Below are 24,773 nucleotides of genomic sequence, written 5' to 3'. Positions count from 1 at the left end.
GCTGTCTCACAGCTTCCGAGTCCCCACTTCAATCCTGAGCTCAGGCTACTGTCTGTGTGGAGTTTCTCTACATGTTCTACCCATGTCTGTGTGGATTACCTCTGGGTTCTCTGGTTTCCACCCACTGTCCAAGAAAATGGGTGGGTAGTGGACTCAAATTTCCTAGATGTGAATTAATGTGAAAAGGTATGTGATCCAGTTTGATAGGGTAATGCCTCATCTAGGTTGTATCCATGCCTTGTGCCCTCATACCAAATATTCGTTGGACACACTGTAACCCTGACCAGGATAATGTGGTCAAGGTCCTTCTGCTAAAAGTGTAAAATGTAGCAATTTTATCAGCAGACATGCCTTGTGTGCTCCACTGACTCGATAAACTGCTGAGAAGAAGTGAAGTTTAGAGGAGCTACAAGCAAACAGGTGAGAAATTATTTAATGCTCCTTTAAGGTATTTGGTCTTTATTGATCTGTTGTGCTTATTTGACAGGAATCAGGTACATATTATTATATACCAAAGGTAATTTGATGCCTGTAAGAAATTTTACAATAAATGTATGGTTGAAGAGAATGGGCTGACAGTGTTCTACACTGATATCTGTTATTTTGGCCACCTGCAGGCACTTGCAACACATACCTGTTTTAATGCCTTTTGGACTCAAGAGATAATCAATATAAGTTCAAATACATTTCTAAATAGTCCAAGAATGAGTTGTTTATTTATAATCAGATGTCCACATGTATTTTGCATGAGAAATGCAGTCTTATAATTTGAATTGTAAATGTTTGTTTGGCTTGTTATTGCAATATGTGTCAAAAAGGGCAGTGTAATTCAGTATTTGTTGTCCATTTAGAATTGTCAACCATTTCATATCACCGAACCGTAATGAGTCCAGTTTTGTATAGTGAGCAGGGAAACCCAGAAATCTGTGAAAATGTACAACTCTCATTGTTTCATTGTACTCTGCAAATGATATGGGGGTGGTGAAAGAAGCACCTTCAAAATATTTCCACATTTACATCTGAACAAAAGTAATATGCACGGATGCATCCTGCTTGCATATCAACACTTATTTAAATTTCAAATTTAACAATGAACCCTATGAAAACAGGATACATTATTGCCTTCTTATGAGACTGATGCAGTGTATTCCCCCTGAAGCCATAAATAAAAGGCAATAAAACTGAAACTTTTAATAAGCCCCTATAATATGTCCCTTAGGGGGTTTATAAAGTGTATTTAGCATTTCAAGCTAAAGAAACAGTTGACTCCTAGCACCAGTTTGGCATTAATAACAAAAAGAAAAATGACAGATGTGTTCCCATTGTAATTTCTCGCAACCTGTGATTTCAAAATGTTTAACTATGAGAACTGAATATTATGTGAAAATGATCAAATCACTTCGTAACTGCCTTCGTAACTGTAAAATATGCTGTGCATATTTTAGTAGAACCTTCCTTCTAAATAGTGTGGGCTGTGAATCTCCTAGCTTTCTAAAATCTTTCAAATATCATATGGGTAGAGACATGAAGTCTCTGCCAGGTCTACAACTACTTTACTGCCTTGACAGTTCTCATTTTTAGGAACCAAGATACTGATAATAATATTTTAACATCCCAAAATACAAAGCAAAACAAAATAAACTACCCTAAACAATAACGATCTTCCACAAGAGGGAGCAAGTGATGTTAAGAATTTATGAAAAAAGCTTTTGCATTTACCATTTCAAATGATGATGGAAACGACCGACATGGTGAAAATATAGATATTTTTTTTAGTAGGCTAATAAATTAAAAATATGATAGTGAAATAGCTATAGGCTACATATGAATAAAAGTGATAGATAAAAAAAAACATTGCTTGATATTCCACAACAGTACCCAATCTTTTACAGAAGCATAACAACAAAGTAACTTTTCTTTCAAATAATTTGAAATTAATTCTGTTTTTGTCTTCATATGCATGTGTGCATATGTAATTTTGGATTAAATATGTTGTTTATTCTTTCCTGCTTATTATTATTATTATTATTATTATTATTATTATTATTATTCTCTAGCATAAATAGCAGATTAAAACTTTGTTTTACTGTACACATTCAACGTATAAATTACCATGTGTCAGATTTGCAAAAGTAGTTTATTTGTTTGTTGTATTTAAATAAACAAACAAAAAGAGCAAAAACATAGCAATAAAGACGCCATTTCACCTGGTCGCCTTTTCAGGTAGGCTATGATAACCCCATTCAACACTTACAAAAGCGGAAAGACTTTGTATCTGTAGTTTGTATTTGTTCATATTTCAGATGAACTATATGTTGAGATCAAAGCCGAAATGTTTATAGGCCATCATTCAAACACTGTCCTTTAAAACATATTAGTTCATTATTCCGTTGTCCTGCTTTCCGATACCAGACAATATCGATCAGCGCGTTACGTCAGTATCGATAACTTTTCCGAACCAGAATCAAGTGCACTTGGCCAGTTAATCCCTGGACCGAACCACCCGAGTGCGTTTCTTTTACTTTTCTAAATACACATGATCTCGCGTCCTGTCGCTCTGCTTCCTCACTCAGCAGCGTTAAGTTTTTAGGGGGGCTGCTATTTTCATAACATTTTTTTTTCACGCGGAGGAGCGTCAACGTTGCTTAACGAGGGGAATCCAGCCCATATATTTATTGTAGCCGGTGCAAAAAAAAATCTCCTCAATATACCCCAAGATGGCCGCCGATGTGGGATCGATGTTTCAATATTGGAAGAAATTTGATCTACGGCGGCTGCAGGTAGGTCATCTCTCTCACCTCTCTGCAGTAAATAGTCGTTTACGAGGTATTACACGATGCAAAGAAGGAACGTTTTGTTTCGTGGCGACTTTTTTGGGCCGAAACAAAAGCCGTTGCATTGATAGTTATTAGAAATTGATCCTGTTCTGCCTTTGTTCGGTTCAATCATTGATCAGTGGCGGAGCGGAGCGGAGAGCAGCGCGGTCCCTCTCTGCATGCACTGCTTTCCCCGAGCCTATCTCGCGTCTTTCCTGACCATTTCCTCCACTTACCATCTGTCGTGCTTCGGCATGGAAACTTTTAATGCTCTCGCGAGTCTTACTGTGTGCACTTAACTTTTTTTTTTTAACGGTGTTTATTCTGATCAGTTTGTGAGGCGGTGCGTGACTAATCCGAGTGCGGGTGGTGATAAGGCATGCTGGCAGGAACTGTTTCTTGTTTCATGGACGTTTATATCATGCAGGAGATGTTTGTTATTGTATGGTAAGGCGACGCTCGTGCCTCGGTGCTGTATGTTTGTATTAATTTGAGCACGCGCGTGTGATGCGCAGCTTCACCACGTCCACAGAATGAATGGGTTTGTTAGGGAAAAGTTCTTAACGTTCAGCTTTGTTTATTTATTTATCTTTATTTATATCTGGTCACGTATAATGATAGCGGAAAGTGTAGCTACTTGTGCGGAAGTTATGTTTGCAAATAGGGGAACTTTTCAATATATTAATGGTTCTCAAGCTACAGCCTTGTTTTGCGTAATAAGAGAAAAATATATATACAGTTTATTTTACAGGACGCAAATCCCCGTTGTTTTAAATGACGAAACGGATTTTACGAGTATTTTCTTTAACATAGGGGTAGCCTACAGCTTCCACGCAGTCACTTTAGGATTTAAAAAAAAAAATCTTTTTCTGCGTAAATAATGCGGTCACCGCTCGACCAGAGACAAAAGGTTTCGTCACGAGCACCGCCGTTGCGTTGCAATGCAATCACGCGGAGCAAACTGCTGTTTTTTATATCGCTGTGTGGCACCTTGCACAACGCAAAGCGTGTTTTTGTGTGTCCGCCTGCCTTTTCTCCCCGCATTGTGAGCCGTGCACGGCCAAGGACTGTGTAATTGCATTCCTTGCTAATGTTTGTAAATCAGCCTGGGCCGGCGCAAGGGCACCGTCTGAGGCGCGTGATTGATGTCCTGTAACATGAGAAATGACGGGAGCATGGAGAAAAAAAAGCCGAGCCGGAGAGGAATCGCGTTTTGCCGGTGTGTGGCCGCCTGTGTGTGTGTGAGCGCGCGCGCGCTCAGAGCCGCTCGCCGACACTGATGGGTTGAAATGTGTGTGATGGGAGCAGTGGAGCGGTTCGTTCGCGTTTTAGTTTTTCAAACATGTAGTCGCTGCTTGCGACGTTGTTTCCGTCTCCGTAGACGCGATCGACACCGATATTGATTTGCGCGCACAGCCGATGTATTTTGCGCGGAGATCCTGTAACAGTGTGATGATCAGTGTTACTGTAGTAAGCTGGGAATGAAGTGTTTGAGGTGGGACTCTACACACTGAGGACACACTGTTATTCCAAACTCTAGGTAACAGAAAGGCATCATTTGAAACCAGGAGTTTGATTTGAAAAGCTAAATATGAGTGTTTTGACATCTCTAACCCCTCACACCCCCCCTTCCCCCCCACCTACCCACAAAGACAAACCTAAATTTTTTATAGATGGAACGCATTCAAACAGTTGGAACTGTAAACAGTAGTAGCCAATATTATTGAATTTGCCATGCTGCAGGGTTTGACCAGTGTTATTAAACCCATAATGCCATGCTTCTCAATTGTCTGCAGATCCTATTTTTCCCAATTAAAAAAAAAAAAAAGAATGCACACTTTTGCACGTGTGAGTCTTAAGGCTTTACTTTGTTCTGTGAGTTAGTCTAGGTCACACCTGGTCTGGGTTATTGATGTGTTCACCTGCACCCGATGACAATTCAAGGCGAACTGAATGCAGTTACTGAATGCACTGTCAGCATCCTTCGTTTTTTCTTTGTATCACATTAGATTGGGTTTACACATACATGCAGACAAAACTCCAGCCGGTACTGACGTGCGACAAAATACATGACTATTTTAAACAAGCTTGTGTGTTTTTTTTTTTTTTTTTTTACATTTAAAATAGCTGTTCTTATATCAATGAGACATTTGCTCTTCCCTCCAAGATGAGTGATTACCGCACAACACGTTCTTCAATTGTAATGTTTAACTCTTATAATACACTTCTTGACAGAGGTTTATGAATATTCAATTTTCATCTTTCATTGGTTCTTATTCTCTTTGATGCATACGCTTTAAAAGTACACATGCAAGGATAGTAGATGTTAAACTGCAGTTCGATGTAAAACGCAGTGTGCTGTAGTTGCGGAGTTATCCGAGCACAAAATTGCCCACTGAATGTGGATGTGCTGAAGGAATGATGAGGAAATATAAGGCACAAGCCAGTAAACTTGGTTAAATTAGATATATTATGTGATAATAAGTGTGATCAACTTTAGATCAATTGCAAACCATTGCATGGTAACACCATAGAATTCATGTCAAATATTCTGTTTTTTTGTGTGTGCATGCAGTCAAATCAAAGCATTTTACATGTCAACAAAACAAAGAAACAAAACCGAGACTTACTATGGGTGGACATGGCTGTTCCCGTGACTGTGTTATTCTCCCAGTATTTCTCTTGTTGGGTATCATGGCTACAGTGTCTACTTTGTACCCTCACCTATCTATGAACTTGAACTTCAGAGATCTATACGTTCGCCTTAAATATAGACTGAAACATGGACGAGAACAAACCTATCTTGGAGAACTATGAAACCAGAGAAGTGAGTCATAATGATGATTTGTTTGCATCAAAAATCTGTAGATAAGCTCATATTGCAGTCCTACCTTCCTCAAAAATCTTATATTGTCTATCTTGTCAGTTGCTGTGCTCTAACCTTAGACCCCTTGGGTGGAAATAGTCTACTTGCATCGACCAGTGGGGGAATATGTGGGGGATCTGTGGCTGACAGTTGATTTATTACCCTCTTTTGTCTGTGTTGGTCTGCAGCGTTGCATATGGCTGTGTCAAATGATATTTGTGCCTGGGAACTGTGTGTCCTGGGTGTCGGGACAGTTTCCCCTCAAATTATAATAACTTAAAAGCCAACTGCTATTTTGGTATTATACCTTAAGGGTGTTTCCATAATGTCCCCTGTTTTATAAGAGTTGATCTTCTTCTTGAAGAATATTATAAATACAACCATGCTCTATGAGATTTTTGATCAAAAGCACCAGTACTTACTATACTAGATGTCACATATTTGGCTTAATGATTTAGGCTTCCATCTATGATCACACAACTTGGTTCTTGTTGCTGGTTAGCCATGTTTTATTTCCTAAACTGAGAGTGAAGAAAACTTTTCACTATTTAACATATTCTCACTGAGTAGTCCTCCTAGGCATAAACAAGATGACACAGAATGGCGAGCATGCAGGTTCTGTGACCTTGGTTCCTGCTGGTCTCAGGTCACTTGGCCGTTGCCTTGGTAATCATTCACACCAGCCAGATGGCAATTCCGTGGGCACCCGTCTAAAAGAACCAGTCAGGAGGGTTCAGGTCCCGGCTAGTAGGAAACAGTCTTATGCGGTCCTTTGTGCAATATGATAAAGTAGTCAATAAAATCCACATCATTAAATTGAGTTTGGATGTGTAATGCAAACCTTCCTCACGCTAATATTTGGTGCCTCCTCCAGATACTGATTAAAGCCTGTTTCAGTGTAAGTTAGGGATGAGTCTATATGCAATGATCTGTCTCAGCTTTTGTACTTGATGGTACATGCCAAGTGTTGGTTTTACCAAATACGGTTAATTATTCAGTCATTAAAAAAAAATAAAAAATAAGAAAATTAACAAAATCATGATTTTTAATGATCATATAAATATTCATTTCTTAATGATGGGATTTTATTAATGTGATTGCACTGTAATTCTGCATGTGTGGCTGCGTGTGTGTGTGTGTGCTTGCCTCACACTGACAGAGGCAGAGCGGTACGTTCATGTTTTAGTTGCCAGATGCATAAACACACAAACATCATTTTATGTTTCATTTATGTGATACACACTGCTTTATTAATTGGTGAAAAGAGCATAGACAACATGTGAAGACTGTTAACCAAAGATTTGACACATTTTCCATAGTGTGGCAGCAAAATGTCGCTTGTGTACAGAGGCTCAGTTTCTTTCAGGTGTGAATGAGATCAGGGACACAAGAGTTGCCGTACTGTGTAGGGCTCGGTCCTTAGCAGGCAGTAACAGGACCAAAAAATGGTGCCATTAATGATAAGACGACTTATTTCAGAGTTGCACTCGTTCATAGCATAGTAGATCAGTGTTTATTGTTGTTGTTCTTAAAATGTGACATTCTGTATGGATTTGGTAGATTCTGCTGTGCAGTTTAAGAAGGGTTTACAATGATGGAAGGAACATCCAAGGAAACCTTAAGAGAATTCATACACTAATACACAGAAGTCAGGCCCTGCAACCAATAACAGATTATCCACATATATTATTAATTATGATGACGTAATAGTGAATGTATAGTGAATGTTTGCATGGCTGTTTGTCAAAATGCAGGTCAGAGATCTTTATCTGTTGATGCTTTAATCAGCAGATGTGTGAGATGTAGGACAATTTCTTATCCACCATGCGTACATGATTACAACCTCTCTCACTCACTCTAAATCTCATGCAAAGAAGAGAAAGATAAAAAAAAAAGCCTTGATATTGTGGCAAATTGAGTTGTGAGGTCCAGAAGTCACGTTCTTCAGCTTTGCTGATAACATTAGGGAAGAAGTGAAACTGACTCAAGCTTTAAGCAGGTTAACCTTCCTTGCTAAATTTTGGTTTTGAGACTTCAAAATGGATATTCAGCATGAGGTATGGAGTGATAAACTGTATTTTTTAATGCTGTGATGGGCAACTATTCATAGAGGAGAGAACAGGTCTGTCATAAAACGTCGGCTTAATCACCGTGACCCTCCAGGGGATTGATTTTTTTCATACCTGTCCAGAGTCATTTTCTTTCATTCGCACCAAGTGTTCCAGGATAAACACTGCTGCTTTGATACGCCTGTGCTCTTTTTTTATAATGATGGTTTTATGCACCACACAAAGAAATCCACTCTCTAATATGTTTGACGTGATGTGCAGCTGCATTAGCAGACTGTTTGTCTGTGTTACTGAAGTAACATGGCTTCCTGACAAGACAAGAAGCACAGTCAGGAAAGTCTGAACTGATGAAGAATTATGTTGACCTTCATGGTTCAGAACTGACCTTTGCTATGCATGTGTGTGTGAGAACTTCACCATAGTGTTGGCTTACCACTACACATGATGTATAACCATGATGCGCGCCTTACAGCTTAAGCTGGATCCCCACTCGAAAAATCACTAACAACGTCCCAAATGGATAGATCCTCAATTTTTCACTATTGATCTGCACTGGAGCACCACAGTCCTTCATGGCAATAACTCTCAGCATTTTCATATTAATACCTTGTTCTCTGATGCTCCTGTGGATGACTATGGGCTCAGTGCAGGAGTAAATAACGAGGCTTTAACAAAACTTTGGGGATGCATTAGTTCAGAGGAGAACGAGCCTTGGCTTTCCTCATTCTCCTTAACCCAGCAGTAGTATCTTTTAACCTTTCTTTCAAAAAGGGGAGAGAGAGGGAGAGAGACAGGGAGAGGGGAGAGCACTAATAGCTCATCTGTATGAGCATAAATCCGTGCCTCCTCTTCCCTGTTCGCAGCCGGGGCTTGGCCCGGTGGGCCATATTGAACTGTGTACCTGTACATCAGCCCTCTTTATTTATTTTGCCTGTCTGATGGCAGAAATTTTGAACACCAGTCTTTCTTGTGCTTTGTAGAGAGCCTTTATTGAACCTGTCCATCCTTCTTTCTCAGTCTTCCCCCATTCTCCTGCTCTGCTGTCTGCCCATCTCGTATCAGGCAGTGCTTCTGTTGACGTAATTCAGTTCCCTATTGTCCAATCTGCCCTTCAGGAATAAAAGGAGACCCCTTGATTGTGTGTGCGCACAACACATAGTGTTTTGTCTGCTACTATGCAGTGAAGATAGTACTTGTATGCAAATTCACGATTTTATGTGTATCCCTCATAAAATAGATCAGTGAAGCATTTATTTGAGCACAACCTAGATTTTTATTATACGGTCATTTTCTTTATGCATTTAAGGTATTAGAGGTACTAATAATAAGCTTAGCTTTTTTCTTTATTTGTCCTCCATTCACTATCATTGTAACACATGAATAGGTCCATTACACAGGCAGTATGAGAACATTACAGTTTCCCAATATTAGTGGATATGATAGAAGTGAGCAGCACTACCAGAAGCACTATTAATTGTTTAATAGTGAAGAAATTTAAATGTAGCAGACCTTTTGAGATTTGTTCACCTACCTATTCACTTTTTTACATTTATTTTTTTTTCAGCAGTTATATGGAGGTTTGGCATTATTTTATTGTATTAATTGTAATGGTTATTAGGACTGGTTGATATGATGGTATAACATCGATATCGTGATAAATTACACCACGATAGTCTCAGAAAGGTGTATCACAGGTATCTTCAGTATTTCCATAACACTGAGTCCATTGTTGCTCACAAATAGCAGACTGGGTGTTAAAATATCTTTTTTTTTTTTTTTTTAACTAAATGTTTCACTTTCCTTCATTTCCCATGCTAAATAATTTTAAAATATTTTATAGGCAAAATATAAATCTGCTGTTTTTTTCTGCCAATCTTTTAGCAAACCTTACATTGTGGTACTTGTTGTGTATTGTAAAATCATAAAATTTTTTGCTGTATTCCCCCTCCCTAATGGAAATATGTACGCACAAACACTTTGTAAATCTTAAAAATAACATTATTTTTAACGTTAGTGTGAAAGACTTGTGATAAAGTACGAATGATGTGGAGTAAGTTATTCAGTTGCTGTCTAACAGTAATTTAGAGTGGTTTGTTTTTAAGTAACTTAAATTAGCATCAGATATGATGAAAAGAACATAAAGACTATGACTTGTGATGCCTTATGGCCACTGAAGGAAGCAGCCTTTTGATCACTTAAGGCTCTCCCATGTCTTGATGTTTCATGGCCACATTTTAACTTTTTAAAGGAGAGAACTCATACCAGATGATAAAGTATATCTGGGAACAGCAATGTATGGGTACAAAAAGCATTGCCATCAAATAACAATCATATTCTTATCAAACAATCCCTCTAATTGCACTGTTGAATATGAATCAAACTGTGTTCTTAATGAACAGAGATCTGTGGTTAGCTAAACATGGGATTATTAAAACCACTATCTTACCAACTGATATAAACCAGTAAACAAAAGAACAATAGATTATCGCTTTCCATGCAGAGAGTTTGGGGCTAATGCACTGGTTTCATTCTATGTCTCGTGGATTTTTTTTTTTTATCACACAATGTTTTCTTTTTAGATAATCAAATAAATATACATTTTGCAATGTGATGTCTGTATCCTCCTATACCAATCCAACCCCCCCACCAAAAAAAGGGGATTGTTCAGGCATTTTGGACTTAAATTATAGCAGGTTGAAACACTGAATTGAAATGTTCCCATTCAAATACCTTTTTGTAGTGTAGTGCATTCCACATCTTTCTTTTTCCAGATCATTTTTGTTTTTTTTCTTCCTCTCTTTCTCCCTCTCTCTCCTTTTGCAGTTTTCCCAAGACAAATTCTAGTGTTTTAGAGGGGATGGATTTAATTGCTCTGTGGGGATTGGTTGGTGGTACCGGGCTCGGCTGTTTAATTAGTGTACCCTGCCGGGATTGGTTTAATGCTTTGTGATCTTGAAATTGTCTGATTGTTCAGCCCTCTGGGGACCCCTGTGCTTTCTCTCTCATTCTCTCTACGCTCTTGCTCTCTTTTGCTCTCTTGCACTCTTTCTCTCTCTCACTCTCTCTTTTGTACGCACGCCACTGAGAGCAGCAGGTTTAGCTAAACAGTGCGGTAGGCCTTGCTGAAGATGGGAAGCACTTTTCCCCCCCTTTTCCCCTGAGGCTCGAGCAGTGGGGTGTAAACATGAGAGTGAGTGTCATCACAGCATCTCACTTGGGGGCCTTGCTCTTCACTCCCTCTGTCGTTCCCTCTTGAGCTGAAGCAGATTCAAAACTGTCGTTCAGGTTACCCATGGCTTCACTGTAGGGACTAGCAAGTACCTATGGGATGAGACTTCTTTAAACTCAAACGATTTAGTGTAAAATCAGCGGTGAGTCTTGTGTGAATTTTTTTTGTTGTTGAAAGTATTTGCTGGAAAATGGAACTAGCATGTAGCCATACTACATACAATGGTGTATGAGACACCACTACAGCCGGCATGATGTGAGTGGGATCTTCTTGATCTAAGGAAATTTTTATAAGCAGCTACTTGTACCATACCCATATTTTGACACTTTACATGGCTGTGGAGCAGCGGGGCCATGGTTCCTTCAGCAGCCTTTGCTGACTTTTAGAATATAAAAATTGCTATATATTAAAATATACATCATTTCAACTTACTAAATAGCTACAGTCATGTGAAAAAATATGTACACCCCAGGGAAATTGTTGGCTTTTTTGACATATTTGGACAAGCAGACATTTGATCATCTTTGAAACAGTGCCTATTAATAAAGTTGTACTACAGGTACTACCGTTTCGGATCCCCCCCACAACATTTCAGTGGGATTCAAATCCAGCTTTGACTAGGCCATTCCCTAAACCTCCATTTCTTCTTTTTGAGCCATTCCTTGATGGATTTGCTAGTGTGCTTAGGATCATTATTCTGTTGAAAGGTCCACTTTCAGTTCAACTTCAATTTTTGTACAGATGGCCTCACATTATCTTCAAGCACTCTTTGATATGATGCAGAATTCATAGTTGAATCAATGAATGCAAGCTGTCCAGTCCCTGAGGAAGCGAAGAAACCCCAAACCATAACATTTCCACCACTGTGCTTCACAGTTGGTATGAGGTGCTTCTCCGGAAAAGCTGTTTTTGGGCTGCGCCAAACATGTCTGCTGTTACTGTGGCAAAACAACTCTATCTTTATTCCACAGGGCCTGGTCTTTGCCTATATGCTCATTGGCAAACTGTAGTCTTGCAAAGGCTTTTTCCTGGCACGCCTCCCATGCAGGTCAAATTTGTGCAATCTCTTTCTGATTGTAGAGGCATGCACTTTGACACCAACAGTTGCAAAACTAACTAGCAGATCCTGTGATGAAATTTTGGTGTTCTTGGAGACTTTTATTTGCATCAGACAGTGTGCTCTTTGGCTGAATTTGCTGGGACGGCCAATCCTAGACAAATTGGCAGTCATTTGAAATCTGTGCCATTTGTAGATGATTTTCCTTACAGTGGAATGATGTATTTCAAATAATTTGGAGATCTTTTTAAATCCCTCCTAGGCATCCACAACCTTTTTCTGAAGGCCCTACAGATTTCTTTAGATCTTGGCATGATGACACCACACACGTCCATAGCAAAGGGAACACCAGACACTAGATATGAGAGGGGTATAAATAAGACTGGTTCCACCTGAACTCCCTAAGCAGCTTCTAATCACTGGCACCCAATCTTGAACACCTGATTCTAATTTTATGGATTTGAAGGTGTGATAAATGTAGAGACTCAAAGAGGCTAAAATGTTTGCTTGTCCAAATATGTAAAAAAAAAAACAAAAAAAACAACAACAATTTCCATGGGATGTACTTATTTTTTCACATGACTGTATATGCACTTGTGAGAAAAATGCTAAATTTGTTCTGTAGAAATGTACATACCTCATGGGAGAAGGCCAGTCTCTTGGCTTGTGTAGTGGCCCCCAGATTTGTGGTACAACAAAAGACCCTTGTAAACAAATGACCCTTTGTAAAGGGTCAGCAGAGGCTTTCTCTCAGTCATAGAATTTAAATCAAACATATCAGTCACTAGTGCATAACCTTAATCACTACTCCTCATTGTGCCCTAGTATTGTACTTACTCGTGATACTTAGCTGAGTGTAGCAGAGAAAGGGCCAATGCTGGCATAGATGATAACTGTACTACATGAACTGCTGTGTAAAATCAATATGGTTAAACTCAGCTTGATGAAAATGCTGTTTGCCTTCTAAATCATGACTGACTGTGGGCAAATGTTTTTGCCTATTGCCTTTTCCTATAACTCAATTACCTACTTCCTACAAAATCTTTATAGTTTGTTTTGAATGTTGGTTGTTTAGTCTGCTGACACTAAACTTGTGTGAAACCTCCTAGGTTACTTGATGTCCCACACAAACTGTGTTATTGATTGAACTTATCATTGTGTCTGGTATATAAGATGTTTTGGTGTATATGTACATGTTGTCTGTGAGCTTTGATGAAACTACATGTTCATGCATCTCCTACAGTGCTATCTTCACTGCCCTTGAGTTCTATCATATTAATGATCAAAGTGCCACAAGAGGAGTCTTTATCTGAGCCTATACTCATCACCTATGTATTCATTTCATAACAGCCATCGGAGGAGCTCTGTTCCATTTCTAGGATCGTTAATAGTCTGACCAGGTCTCTTTGAAATACTATCAGCATATCCTGTTTTCCAGTGTTGAAGTGAAAGTCTGCTCTTTCTACAAGTCTCATCTTTTTTTGTAAGTCTTTCCTCCGGTTAAACCTCTGCTTGTGGAAGTGGGTGGAAATTATTTGCTATACTGATATTGTACTAGATTTAGTGAATGACGTGTGTTCATAAAACGTTGTGTATTTTGTTTCCTATTCACTTGGCTCTTTCATGTCAACACTTGTACTCATATTAATGTGCTTTCTCAGCTGCCTCACTCTGAAGGACACATGCAAACCAGTGCTTAGTGAAATCCTAAACCATTATGTTTGATACTATTTCAATATATTTGCTACATTTGAAATACATTTGAATGTAATTAAATTTTTAAGCTTGAATCTCATCTCTTGTTCCCCCCTGGTCACCGACAAAGCTATTTTGATTGTGGTAGATGCTGATGTTTGAGATATATGCACAGTCACCTTGGTGGAATTAGGTGATGAAATTACATTGTGCAAATGGGGTACATTTTGGTGTATATATCCTCTCCAGGACTGGGCCACGTGCTCTTGGTTTTGGCTCAGATGCAGCAAAGAGTGTTGACCTTAACTGCTATAGCACCCGCCATCATGCAAATGAAGCATTTCCTCTTGGAACATAGATACTTGCCATAGTGGAGGGGAGTGGGTGCTGTGAGTTAGTGTGCGTGGGTGCTATTTATCTGAGGCCAAAATCAGTGTTCTTCATCTGACTCATAAGACACACACTATTTTAAAAGGGCAGAAGCGTTAATACATTTGAACCATGGCAGGAATCTTTGTTTGAAATGGCTTTCTTATGTGGTTTTGGGGGACTTGATGGGTGTCATGAAGTCCCTCTAAATTAGCCAAGTGACAGTGAATATAGTATCACAATAATTTCCTAATCATGGCCAGTGTTCCTAGAATAGGCTTCAGGATCCTCCTGATCAAAAGTTTATTATGGTATTGATTGATTTATTATGGTATTCTAATAATAAAATACATTTGCATCTACTGGTCTTACTGCAGCATTTTATTTAAAACTTCATTTCCTTTATATTAGGGACACTGTTCAATGTGTCCTTGTGTCAGCCTCTTGCAAACCAACCATAACAAGCTGCTTGGAAGCATTGCATGAAATGTCTTCCTGAGAGCATCTCACAGCATCTGAACTTCATCAGGCATCATTGTAATTACAATTTTAATTGTGTGTTGTGTAGTCAGATGAGAGCAAGATCATGTGTTATGGCCAGAAATGCAAAGGCGCAATTAATTCTTTTTTTTCCCAGTCATTCATTCATCTTCAGTAACCGCTTTATCCTGGTCAGGGTCACAGTGGATCTGGAGACTATCCTGGTGACACTGAGCGCAAGGCAGCAGAATTCACCCCAAATGGGATGCCAGTCCATTCCAGGGCACTGTGCATACACGCGTACACAAACCTATTCACATCTACCAAATCTGCCTACTCCCATGTGTTTGGACAGTGGGAGGAAAAGTAAAAGACCCTGGAGGAAACCCACACAACCATAAGGAGAACATGCGAGACTCAGGATGGTGCCATGAGGTTGCAGTGCTACCCACTGCGCCTCTATGGCATCGTGAATTCCTTTAACTACCAGAATATTTCAGCCCAGATCCTGGTTGCCTCTGCCAGGAATTAAAGACTTGGCCATAGATGTATCTTTCAAAAAGATATTGATCACAAACATACATCTTAACCCCCTCTACTCCAGTGTTCAATGGAACGAGACCACCATAGGACCACCAGTGATCACCAGTGATCAGGTATTTGGCTTGCGGACTCTGTGAAGCAGTGACACTAACATGTTAGTGTGTCTGGTGCTAGCGCACATATAGCAAGCAGAGCAGTGTTTCTGAGATATTAAACACCTCAGTGGGTTAAAAAAACAGCAGTCCTGTGGTGAGAAACCAAGCACTAACGAGGCCTCCTATAGAATGATTAACAAACACTGTTATTGTAAAAAGATGAGCTATGGTCTCTAGCTGTAAACCATCACGGTGGACTAATTCTGTAGCTGTATAGTTAGGACTGCATGATGATGCATGAGATGACTTTGCAACAGATACAACTGCCTTAATTTTACTAGACACATTATTTATATTTGGGCTGTATTCTGACCTAGGAAATGCAAACTGCCTGAGGTGCCTATTTGTGCAAAAGCATGGTTGTGATGTGATTTTTTTTTTTCTTATTTTGAGTAGCTATAACAAGTGGATAGCAAAAATAGAATTGTATAAAAACATTTACTTTGCTTTATTGAAATGTTCTTTAACAGTCATTTAAAAGAGGTAATCAGTACTGTCTGTTTTGCCCACAAGCCAAAGATGGTCTCCTAATACATTCAGTGCATTTTGAGCTTCACTGTTTGCAACTTGTCTTCCCCTTTAGCTTGGGTTGAAAGTTTTGGCCCAGGATCACCAAGGTGATGGGTCTCATGACAACAGATCTGTTGCCATCAGCTAACCATTCCCTCCCCCTTCTTACCCCCATTTTTCCAGGAAGAATGCCATGATTACTAAACGCACTGGGGTGGTGGCAGTGGCCCTGGTGGAGCAGTAATTGTCTGTGTAATGATAATGGGTTGAGTGTTGAGTGCTGGATGAAGAGGCTCTAATCACAGGCTGTCGTGTGGGCGACGCTTTTGACTCTTTTGGTTTTAAGCTTTTGACTCTTTTGGTTTTAAACATATTAAAGGTAGCCCTGCACGTAGTAATTCATTCTGTGTTTAAATATGAACCTTAGATTGTGTAGAGACCCAGAGAGGTGAGTGAGCGGGCTAGATTGACCCTGTGAGTGGAGGTCACATGAATGGAGCATCAACTTGAAAAGGTATTGGTCCTGTCACAGAAGTGTTGTTATATTTATTCCCTCTATAGTTGCATTACACACTTAAAGTTGTGTAAATTGGTTAAGCTTGAAGATGAGCATTTATTTTTATGATTTATCTCAGAAGATAAATTGACCATTATTGACCACACCAGATTTTAACGTTGAACTTGCAGTCAGTGAGATGGGGAATGTCATTTTGGCTCAGTTCAATGAATGATTTGCTTTTGATATTAGCCACCAAAATAAAAATAAAAATATTTTTTAAAAATCCTATTTGTGTAGCCTGTGAATGGCACTAATATGCATGTAGTCAGGAGGCCGTTACAAATTTTAACTAAAAATATACGAATCCTGACCTTTGGCTGGGAAAAAAAGATTATGGCATGTAAGGTATTAGGAGTATCTGACCACGGTCAATATCCCCAGCATTTATTTATGTTTCATCCCCAGCTGGCTCTCCGTGCAGAGGGCAGGAGGAGCATCCGTCTAGACACGTGACATTAACCTGCTGTGACCCTGGCTACACTGCTGATGAATTCAGTCTCGCATCTCCCTAGTCCAGTAGCCTGCTCTACCTTTCCGCTCCACCCCCACCTACCCCAACCACAAATGTTCTTCCCCCACTCCTCCCTTGGGCCACGCTTTAGGGTCACCTGACTCCCAGAGCCTAGATGGTCCAGTACGGTTAGTGGCCCCTACATCCTTCATGCATAAATCGACAACGAGGTAGCTGTAGCTTTCTCCCAGACTGCTGAATAATTCAGGGTGTCTGGGCCTGTATCTGGCCCTGGGCCATGAGGCGGCACACGCATGTGTGTTTGTTCGACTTTGTGTGAGTGCAGGCTTTGCAAGGATGCACACAGAAGGGTAGGGGTTAATAACAGGTCTACTCCCCCCTGTGTCAGCAGCTGCGCCCTCCACATATGAAAGAATCCTGTTCTGTTGATTAGATTTTTTCAAAAGGAATCAATTTTTAATCAGCCGAGCATCTGACTACAGTCAATATGCACGTCGTAGACAAGACAGTTTCTGGACATGAGTCTTTATTTACAGGACTGTTTGTCTTCCTACTGTATGCAGATTTCCAGACAGGAAATGGCCATGGCAGTCCTAAGCTTTAGTGCTGAGGACACAACATTGCATTCTAGAAAGTACTAAATTAAGCTTGGGAGAAATTACTATTCAATGAATGTTTGTGTTGGGGTGTTCTGTTTATCTTTATTGGACATGGGTACCAGAGAATTCCATATATATATATATATATATATATATATATATATATATATATATATATATATATATATATATATATATATAATATATAAAAATGCTCTCCATGCTATTTTTCCATTAGCACATGTATAAACTGTATGTCCATAGCCATGAGGAGGTAGTGAGCAGGCATCTTAATGCTGCCATCAAATTTTCACTGGACCAATGGGAAGCTATAACTTTAAATAATGAGAGAGTCATAAACTGGTTCCCCCTCTCCATCACCACTACTATAGATTCTGTGTTAGTTATGGGCTTACTATGTAAACACACCTACTCATATTGGAATGATATGAACATGTCCCTCAGTACTGTTGATGCTGAAGACCTTGAGGTGACCACAGCAATTGTGTGAACATGGTCTTTTTGCATATGTACAGAACTGTGGACTATAAATGGATGCCATTCACTTCTAGTAAAATTAGGGAAACTGCTATTGAACTGTTATTAAGCAAGAAACATTGCCGTGATACCTTGGAATAAAACTTTATGGGCAGGCTGTTATAGAAAACTGATCATTGACAAGGTGATGTGATTTATCCCCCTTATAATTATATATGGCAAATTGCAAACAATAACATTTTTATTAATTAAAAATTGACACATCATATCAGTTTATTCATTCGTTCATTCCTCTTCAGTTAAAACTTTGTCCTGGTCAGAGTTGCAGTGGATCCAGGACTCGGGAGCTCTGTGTGCAAGGCAGGAATATACAGGTGCATCTGAAAAAATTTAAATATTGTGGAAAAGTTCATTTTTTCCCGTAATTTAATAAAAAAGTGGAGCTTTCATATATTCTAGATTCATTACACATAAAGTGGAATATTTCAAGCCTTTTTTTGTTTTAATCTTTATGATTACTGCTTACAGCTCATGGAAATCAAAAATCCAGTATCTCAAAATATTCGAATAAAGAAGTTATAATACAGAAATGTCGAGTTATAATACAGAATTATCTGATTAGAACTCTAATCAGATAATTAACTCAAAACACCTGCAAAGGTTTCCTGAGCCTTTAATCTCTCAGTCTGGTTCAGTACACACAACCACAATAAATTTTGCATTTCATTTGGAAATCAAGGTCCCAGAGTCTGGAAGAAGATTGGAGAGGCACAGAAGTTGCTTGAAGTCCAGTGTGAAGTTTCCACAGTCAGTGATGATTTGGGGTGCCATGTCATCTGCTGGTGTTGGTCCACTGTGTTTTCTCAAGTCCAGAGTCAGTGCAGCGTCTAACAGGAGATTTTAGAGCACTTCATGCTTCCATCTGCTGACAAGCTTTATGGAGATTCTGATTTCCTTTTCCAGCAGGACTTGGCACCCGCCCACAGTCCCAAAATACTAGTAACTGGTTTGCTGACCATGGTATTACTGTGCTTGATTGGTCAGCCAACTCACCTGACCTGAACCCCATAGAGAATCTATGAGAGACACCAGACCTAACAATACAGACGAGCTGAAGGCCGCTATCAAAGCAACCTGGGCTTCCATAACACCTCAGCAGTGCCACAGGCTGATGGCCTCCATGCCACGCCTCATTGATGCAGTAATACATGCAAAAGGAGCCCCAACCAAGTATTGAGTACATAAGTTAACGTACTTTTCAGAAGGCCAACATTTCTGTATTATAAATTCTTTATTCTAATATTTTGAGATATTGGATGTTTGAGTTCCATGAGCTGTAATCATCAATATTAAAACAAAAAAAAGGCTTGAAATATTACAGTTTATTTGTAATAAATCTAGAATATATAAAAGTTTCTCTTTTTGAATTAAATTATGGGAAAAATTTAACTTTGCCACAATATTAAAATTTTTTGAGATGCACCTATACACAACAGCCTGTCACAGGGTACCATGCGCACACACATTTCATATCTAGGAGCAATTTAGCATTGCCAATCTACCTACTGTTTTTGGGAGGTAAGAGGAAACGGGAAAACCCGTAGGAAACCCACTCAGACATGGTGTAAACATGCCCAGAAACTCTATACAGACTGTAACCCGAGCTCTGGATCAAACCACTAACCTTGGATCTGTGAGTTTAGCAGGGATGTCTGTGAAACAAGATACTTCCTGTTAGGGCTGGGCGATATTGCAAAAAAAAAAAAAAAAACCTCAAGATTTTTTTCAACTTTATGAATGATTCTCAGTTACGCTTTCAGGTTTTTTTTATTGTTCATACGTAATGCAATTATAAATAAATTGCATAATTTTTCAAAGTTTTTTATTCATTACAATGGACTTACTAAATGCGCTAAAGTAGTAACAGCACCATCTATAGCAAATAGTGTGAACAATGGTTCTTTTAAATAAAGAATATTTAAAAAAGGATATTAAAAAAAAAACTATGGACTATTTGCTATAGATGGTGCTGTTACTATTTTTGCATAACTTGGTGAACCCCTCTTTTTGGACAGAGTAAGTGGGCACCGTGACAGGTCTTTCGTGACATGAAATGCCACCGCAACTGAGAAGTCAACTTTGGGTAATCTTCTCAAATCCGAGTTCCTTCCCCATTTATATTATTGATATTTGAACCTTTCTTTGCTATGAGCTCAGTCCGCTGCAAAGTGCTTCTAAGCGCACAGTGTTTGGGAGTAGCGCAGATTATAAGAGGCATTTATCAGGTTAAGAATGCTGTGGTTTCCTTTGTATTTGTTTAAAGTTTTAAATAGCATCTATGTATGTTTTAAATAAACATTGAACTACAGTTGGAACTATTGTCAGAGTTGCTGTTACAGAAAATTACTGAAAACCTTCTGACCAATCAAAATAGAGAATTAACAAGGAAAAACCCACCTTTAGTATCCTCAGTGCTGTTGAATCTTTTCATCTTTATCTTTCTCTCCTTCTCTTTCTTTACCTCTACTTCTTTTTTTTTTCTTTTGGACCACACACTGAAAACTCAAACAGGTTGGATTAGAAGGACGATTGCAGGCCATCACGGGTAGATTGTGTCTGTGCATCATGTAGTTGGTTGTGGTGTCTCTTCTTTCTTTCTCCTTGCTCATTTCTTGCCTGTAAATAAATAAGCCCTTCTTGCTTCTTTCTCAGAACTTTGTCATCTTGTTAAAGTGCCCTACTTTTAACAAAGTGCTGCAATAAATCAGAACACCACTTTCCCCATGCATGCAGAAATAATAAATATGTTCAGTGTGCTACACACTTATTTCAAAGTTGTTTGAAACCCACTTTGGGTAATTAACCAGGTTTGTCAGTGACATTAGGCAGAAAAGCTATTTAAGTCATTTTGTAGAGAAAATATCACAGAAATAAAATAAAGCTACTCACACTGGGCTGTGTTGATTGACTTAATCAACTGGCAAGGTTATAAATCATAGCAGTCAAATGAATTTCTCATGTTAACCTCCTCTTGTAAGTTTAAAAATAGCAACACACTAATGCAGTGGCCATATTGAAAATGCAGTGCAGGTTTGTGGAGATGGTGCCCCCCTCTGGCTTTTCAGTTGCTTATATGCTTACTCAAGTCCTTTTGTTTCTCAGTAAGTCAACCTTCCATAGTGACACTGTCTGTTTCTCAAGTCTGTTTTCTTCAGCATTACACCCTCATAATAGTGGTTGGTGTGATACTCATTCCCCATCTTTCCACCAAATTCAATTTTTTTAAAATTAATTAATGCAACAAAATGCCTTACATAAATTATACATAAACAGTCTATGCAAAATTAAGTGCAGAATTAAAAACAGTTAGTGGAGGGAGCATCATCCCCAGAGTTTTCCAACACAGTTTCAGCACTGGCTTGGGACTCTTTGATATGCACTGTAGTTCTTCAGGGAGTCATTTTCGACCAGTGCACACAAAACATTCACAATTATTAGCTTGGATTATGAGTAATGGCCATGAGGAAGGAGTTCACTTTGAGAACATGGTAGCTGTTCAGAGTGTGACTGCCAGTGGCCTATGGCCTACAGCAGGGAGAGAACCTCAGGCTGTCTCATGCTTCAGGGCCAAAACAACTCTTCTTCTGATTGACTCCCAGTTCCTTACGATTGCATCATGTAATACAGTTAAGCAAAGTAGAAAAAAAGGACTGTGAGTGGTTCATTATACTTAATGCATGGGCAAATTACATTGCAACAGCATATGAGTCACAGAAACACACAAAACTGTAAGAATATTACATCTTCATTTTTACTTCCTATAAGGTAATAAGGAGATGCAAATGCTGGGGAATTTGCATGTAAAGGATGCAGTGTGGTCTGTTTAAGAATGCCTGATATAAAATATCCATTAACCAAATTCATTTCTCAATATATTGGTTCATTACTATTGCTGTTTAGAAGAAGTTTGTCATGTCAAAAGAAACACTATAATCATAAGAATTACTTGCATATTAATAGGTTTTGTATCTCTGTGCATGTTTTTTTGGACAGATTTTTGAAGCTTTTTTCACTACAAAGTACGTGTCCACTTCATATAAATGAGGCCTAAAATTATTTTTTAATCCAAATTAGTAGAATACTTTTTAATCAGATGTTTATAAATGCATAATTCAAAACTGTTTTCAGTAGATTGCTATTCTTAAGGCAGCAACACTTAAAATATTTTACAGTTAAGTTAATGAAATTATATTTACAGTGGATATAAAAAAAATGCAGGTTTTGCGACCAAGGTAAATCATATTAGATATTTTTCCATTTTTAATGTGATCTGGCAACCAACAAAATTCAATTAAAAAACAAATAGAAATGTTTTAGGGGGAAAAAAGAAACAGTTACAATATCCTGGTTGCAAGTGTGCACACCCTTTTATAATGGGCCATGTGACTGTGCTCAGAATTAACAAATCACATTCAGGCGCATGTTCAAAAGTAATTGCCATACACCTGTCATCAATAAAGTGACCTCAAATAAAGATCAGCTGTTTCGGGAGCATTTTCTTGACATATTCTTGGTTTCATCTGATTGCTGAAGCCATGGTCCACAAAGAGCTTGCAAAGAATGTAATTTATCTCATTGTTGAAAGACATCATTAGATGTACCATGGGACACTGTAAAGGCCATCTTCAACAAGTGGAGAAAATGGGGCTCCACAGTGACAGTTGTATCTCCAAATTTAACTAAAGTATTAGAAGAAAACTTATCAGGGATTTTGCTATGAGACCTACAGCAACATTAAAAGAGCTGCAGGAATATCTGGCAAGTCCCAGTCACTCCCTGCTTATGACAACAATGTCTTGTATTTTTCACATATCTGGCAATGGAGTAGGGTGAAGGGGGGAAAAAAATATAAGCGTTCCTAAATTTGGTCAAAACATACATACAGTCACCCCAAACCATACTGTGAAATTTGTTACTCTCTGATGAGACCAAGGAAGATGTTTTGGGGCATAATGTTAAAAGATATGTTTGGCACAAAAACAAGACAGAAAACAACACCATACCTGCATGTAAGCATGGTGGTGGTAGGAACATGCTATGGGGCTGGTTCTCTTCAGATGGGATTGGGGTTCCAGTCAAGATAGAGGAAATCTTGGATGGCTCCAAATACTAGTCTATTTTGGCACAAAGCCTGCAGGCCTGTGTTAGACAGCTGAAGATGATGAGTGATTGCACATTTGAATAGGCCTGCCGTGTGTACTGTATACAGATATACCAGTAGCTTCCAGAGGGATGTAGTGTTCACTCCCTTTTTTTATCATAAGCCTTTTAGCTCTGTTTCAGTAGACATGGAGCCTAGTGAGAGTACATCCAGAGTGGAGTGCTACGATCTGGGCTTGGCATCATGCCACTGACAGCATCTTATTTACTGTCTAGATGGATGACTCATTTTATGCACCTTATCGTAAAGCATTTGGATTTATGGTAGGTAATGAGACAGGGTGGAATACCCCAGAAGAGGCTCTAATTGAAGCAAAATACTGTTCCTCTTGTGGAAAGCAGGATTAACTCTCTTAGAAAATCTCCATCCAGAGAATGTAGATGCTAACTTGCTGATGAAAAGTTCATATTTTTGTCTGATTACCATCTGAGAGACAATAAAGATCAGTAAATTGGGTGGTGTGTTAATGGGTAGCTGTTTGGTGGTAAGGAACGGGTTATGGCTGAGACATGGTGACCCAGACAGCAATAACAGCACTCAAGCTACATGTTCTCTGTGTGGGAGATGGAAAGTTAGGCTCAGACCATAAGAGGATGGAGGAGTTTCTTCAGTGCAGGATTGTTTACTGGCCTCTCTTCTCAAGTGGTGACCCTACATTAGCTTGAATTCACATGTCTTAGCTGCCATTGGTCAGAAGTAAAAATTATGTAGAAGGCTTATCACTTGAAAAAAAGGCATGATGTTGGCAAATATATTTTCTTTTTTTTATTATTTACATTTCTGTCTATTTATTCCTTTGCTGTCTTATGATATTGATATGTCAGAATTTGTTTGCAATTACTATAATTAATCTAAATATGAAAATGTCCTAGTGAGTGAAGTAAAACATAAATATGGTGAATGACTGAGATGGTTCTATTTTCTGAATTCTGGATGGATACAGTTTGAACATATGATTATGGTCTTTAAAAGGTGAAGAATTGGTTGTGGAGATTTAGTCTCAGTTGTCTCATTTCTGTCTTATAGACTTACAGTTTGTGTTCAGTTTGAGAATAGGCTTATTGAACCTCCTTCCATGATTATGGAGTGGTACATTCATATTTGGCATAAATAATCAACCTTTAATGGAAATCTGCTATTCATTTTTCATTTCATTTCATAGCTGTTTATATGAGCAAGCAAAACTTTAGGAATAGGCAGCATATCAAACTCAACTGCTATGCTTTAGATGTGTAGTTTTGACTGTTTTATATTTTACTTCTTTGAAAAATAATGTTTCTGATTTGGTTCAGTCAGAACAAACATTTGTTTCATGATACAGCAAAGTAATAAAGATCAAATTCCATTGTGACTTGTAGCTTTTCAGCTTGGTGTGTCAGACTGAAGGAGACATGAGAGGGAAGGAGGAGAGAAATATGTGCTTATTATAATACTGCCTTTTTTTCTGACAGGTGTACTCCCAAAACTAGCTCTGTGCCATGCATGTGGAAATGGAAAATGAAAATTTCATTGTTGTGTATGCTGTTTAATCCAATAATGATCTGATGTAACAAACCGCTCTAATATCTCTCAGCATTATTAATCAGAGCGGACTTAGCCCTGTCGCTTTTTATTAACCTCTGTTGAAATGGGAGA

General features: G+C 38.7%; 1 protein-coding gene across 1 annotated transcript in view; it reads left to right on the top strand.

Moving 5' to 3' along the window:
• Window positions 1-2,717: 2,717 nt before the first annotated feature.
• Window positions 2,718-24,773, top strand: part of cux2b (cut-like homeobox 2b) — a 144,977-nt gene continuing 122,921 nt past the window's right edge. Inside the window, exon 1 of the mRNA XM_053624880.1 lies at window positions 2,718-2,780. Coding sequence (XP_053480855.1) covers window positions 2,718-2,780 — 63 coding nt within the window. The remainder of the gene's footprint in view (window positions 2,781-24,773) is intronic.

This window comes from Ictalurus furcatus, chromosome 5, assembly GCF_023375685.1.
Source record: "Ictalurus furcatus strain D&B chromosome 5, Billie_1.0, whole genome shotgun sequence".
Lineage (NCBI taxonomy): Eukaryota > Metazoa > Chordata > Actinopteri > Siluriformes > Ictaluridae > Ictalurus > Ictalurus furcatus.
This window is presented reverse-complemented; position numbering and strand designations above follow the sequence as displayed.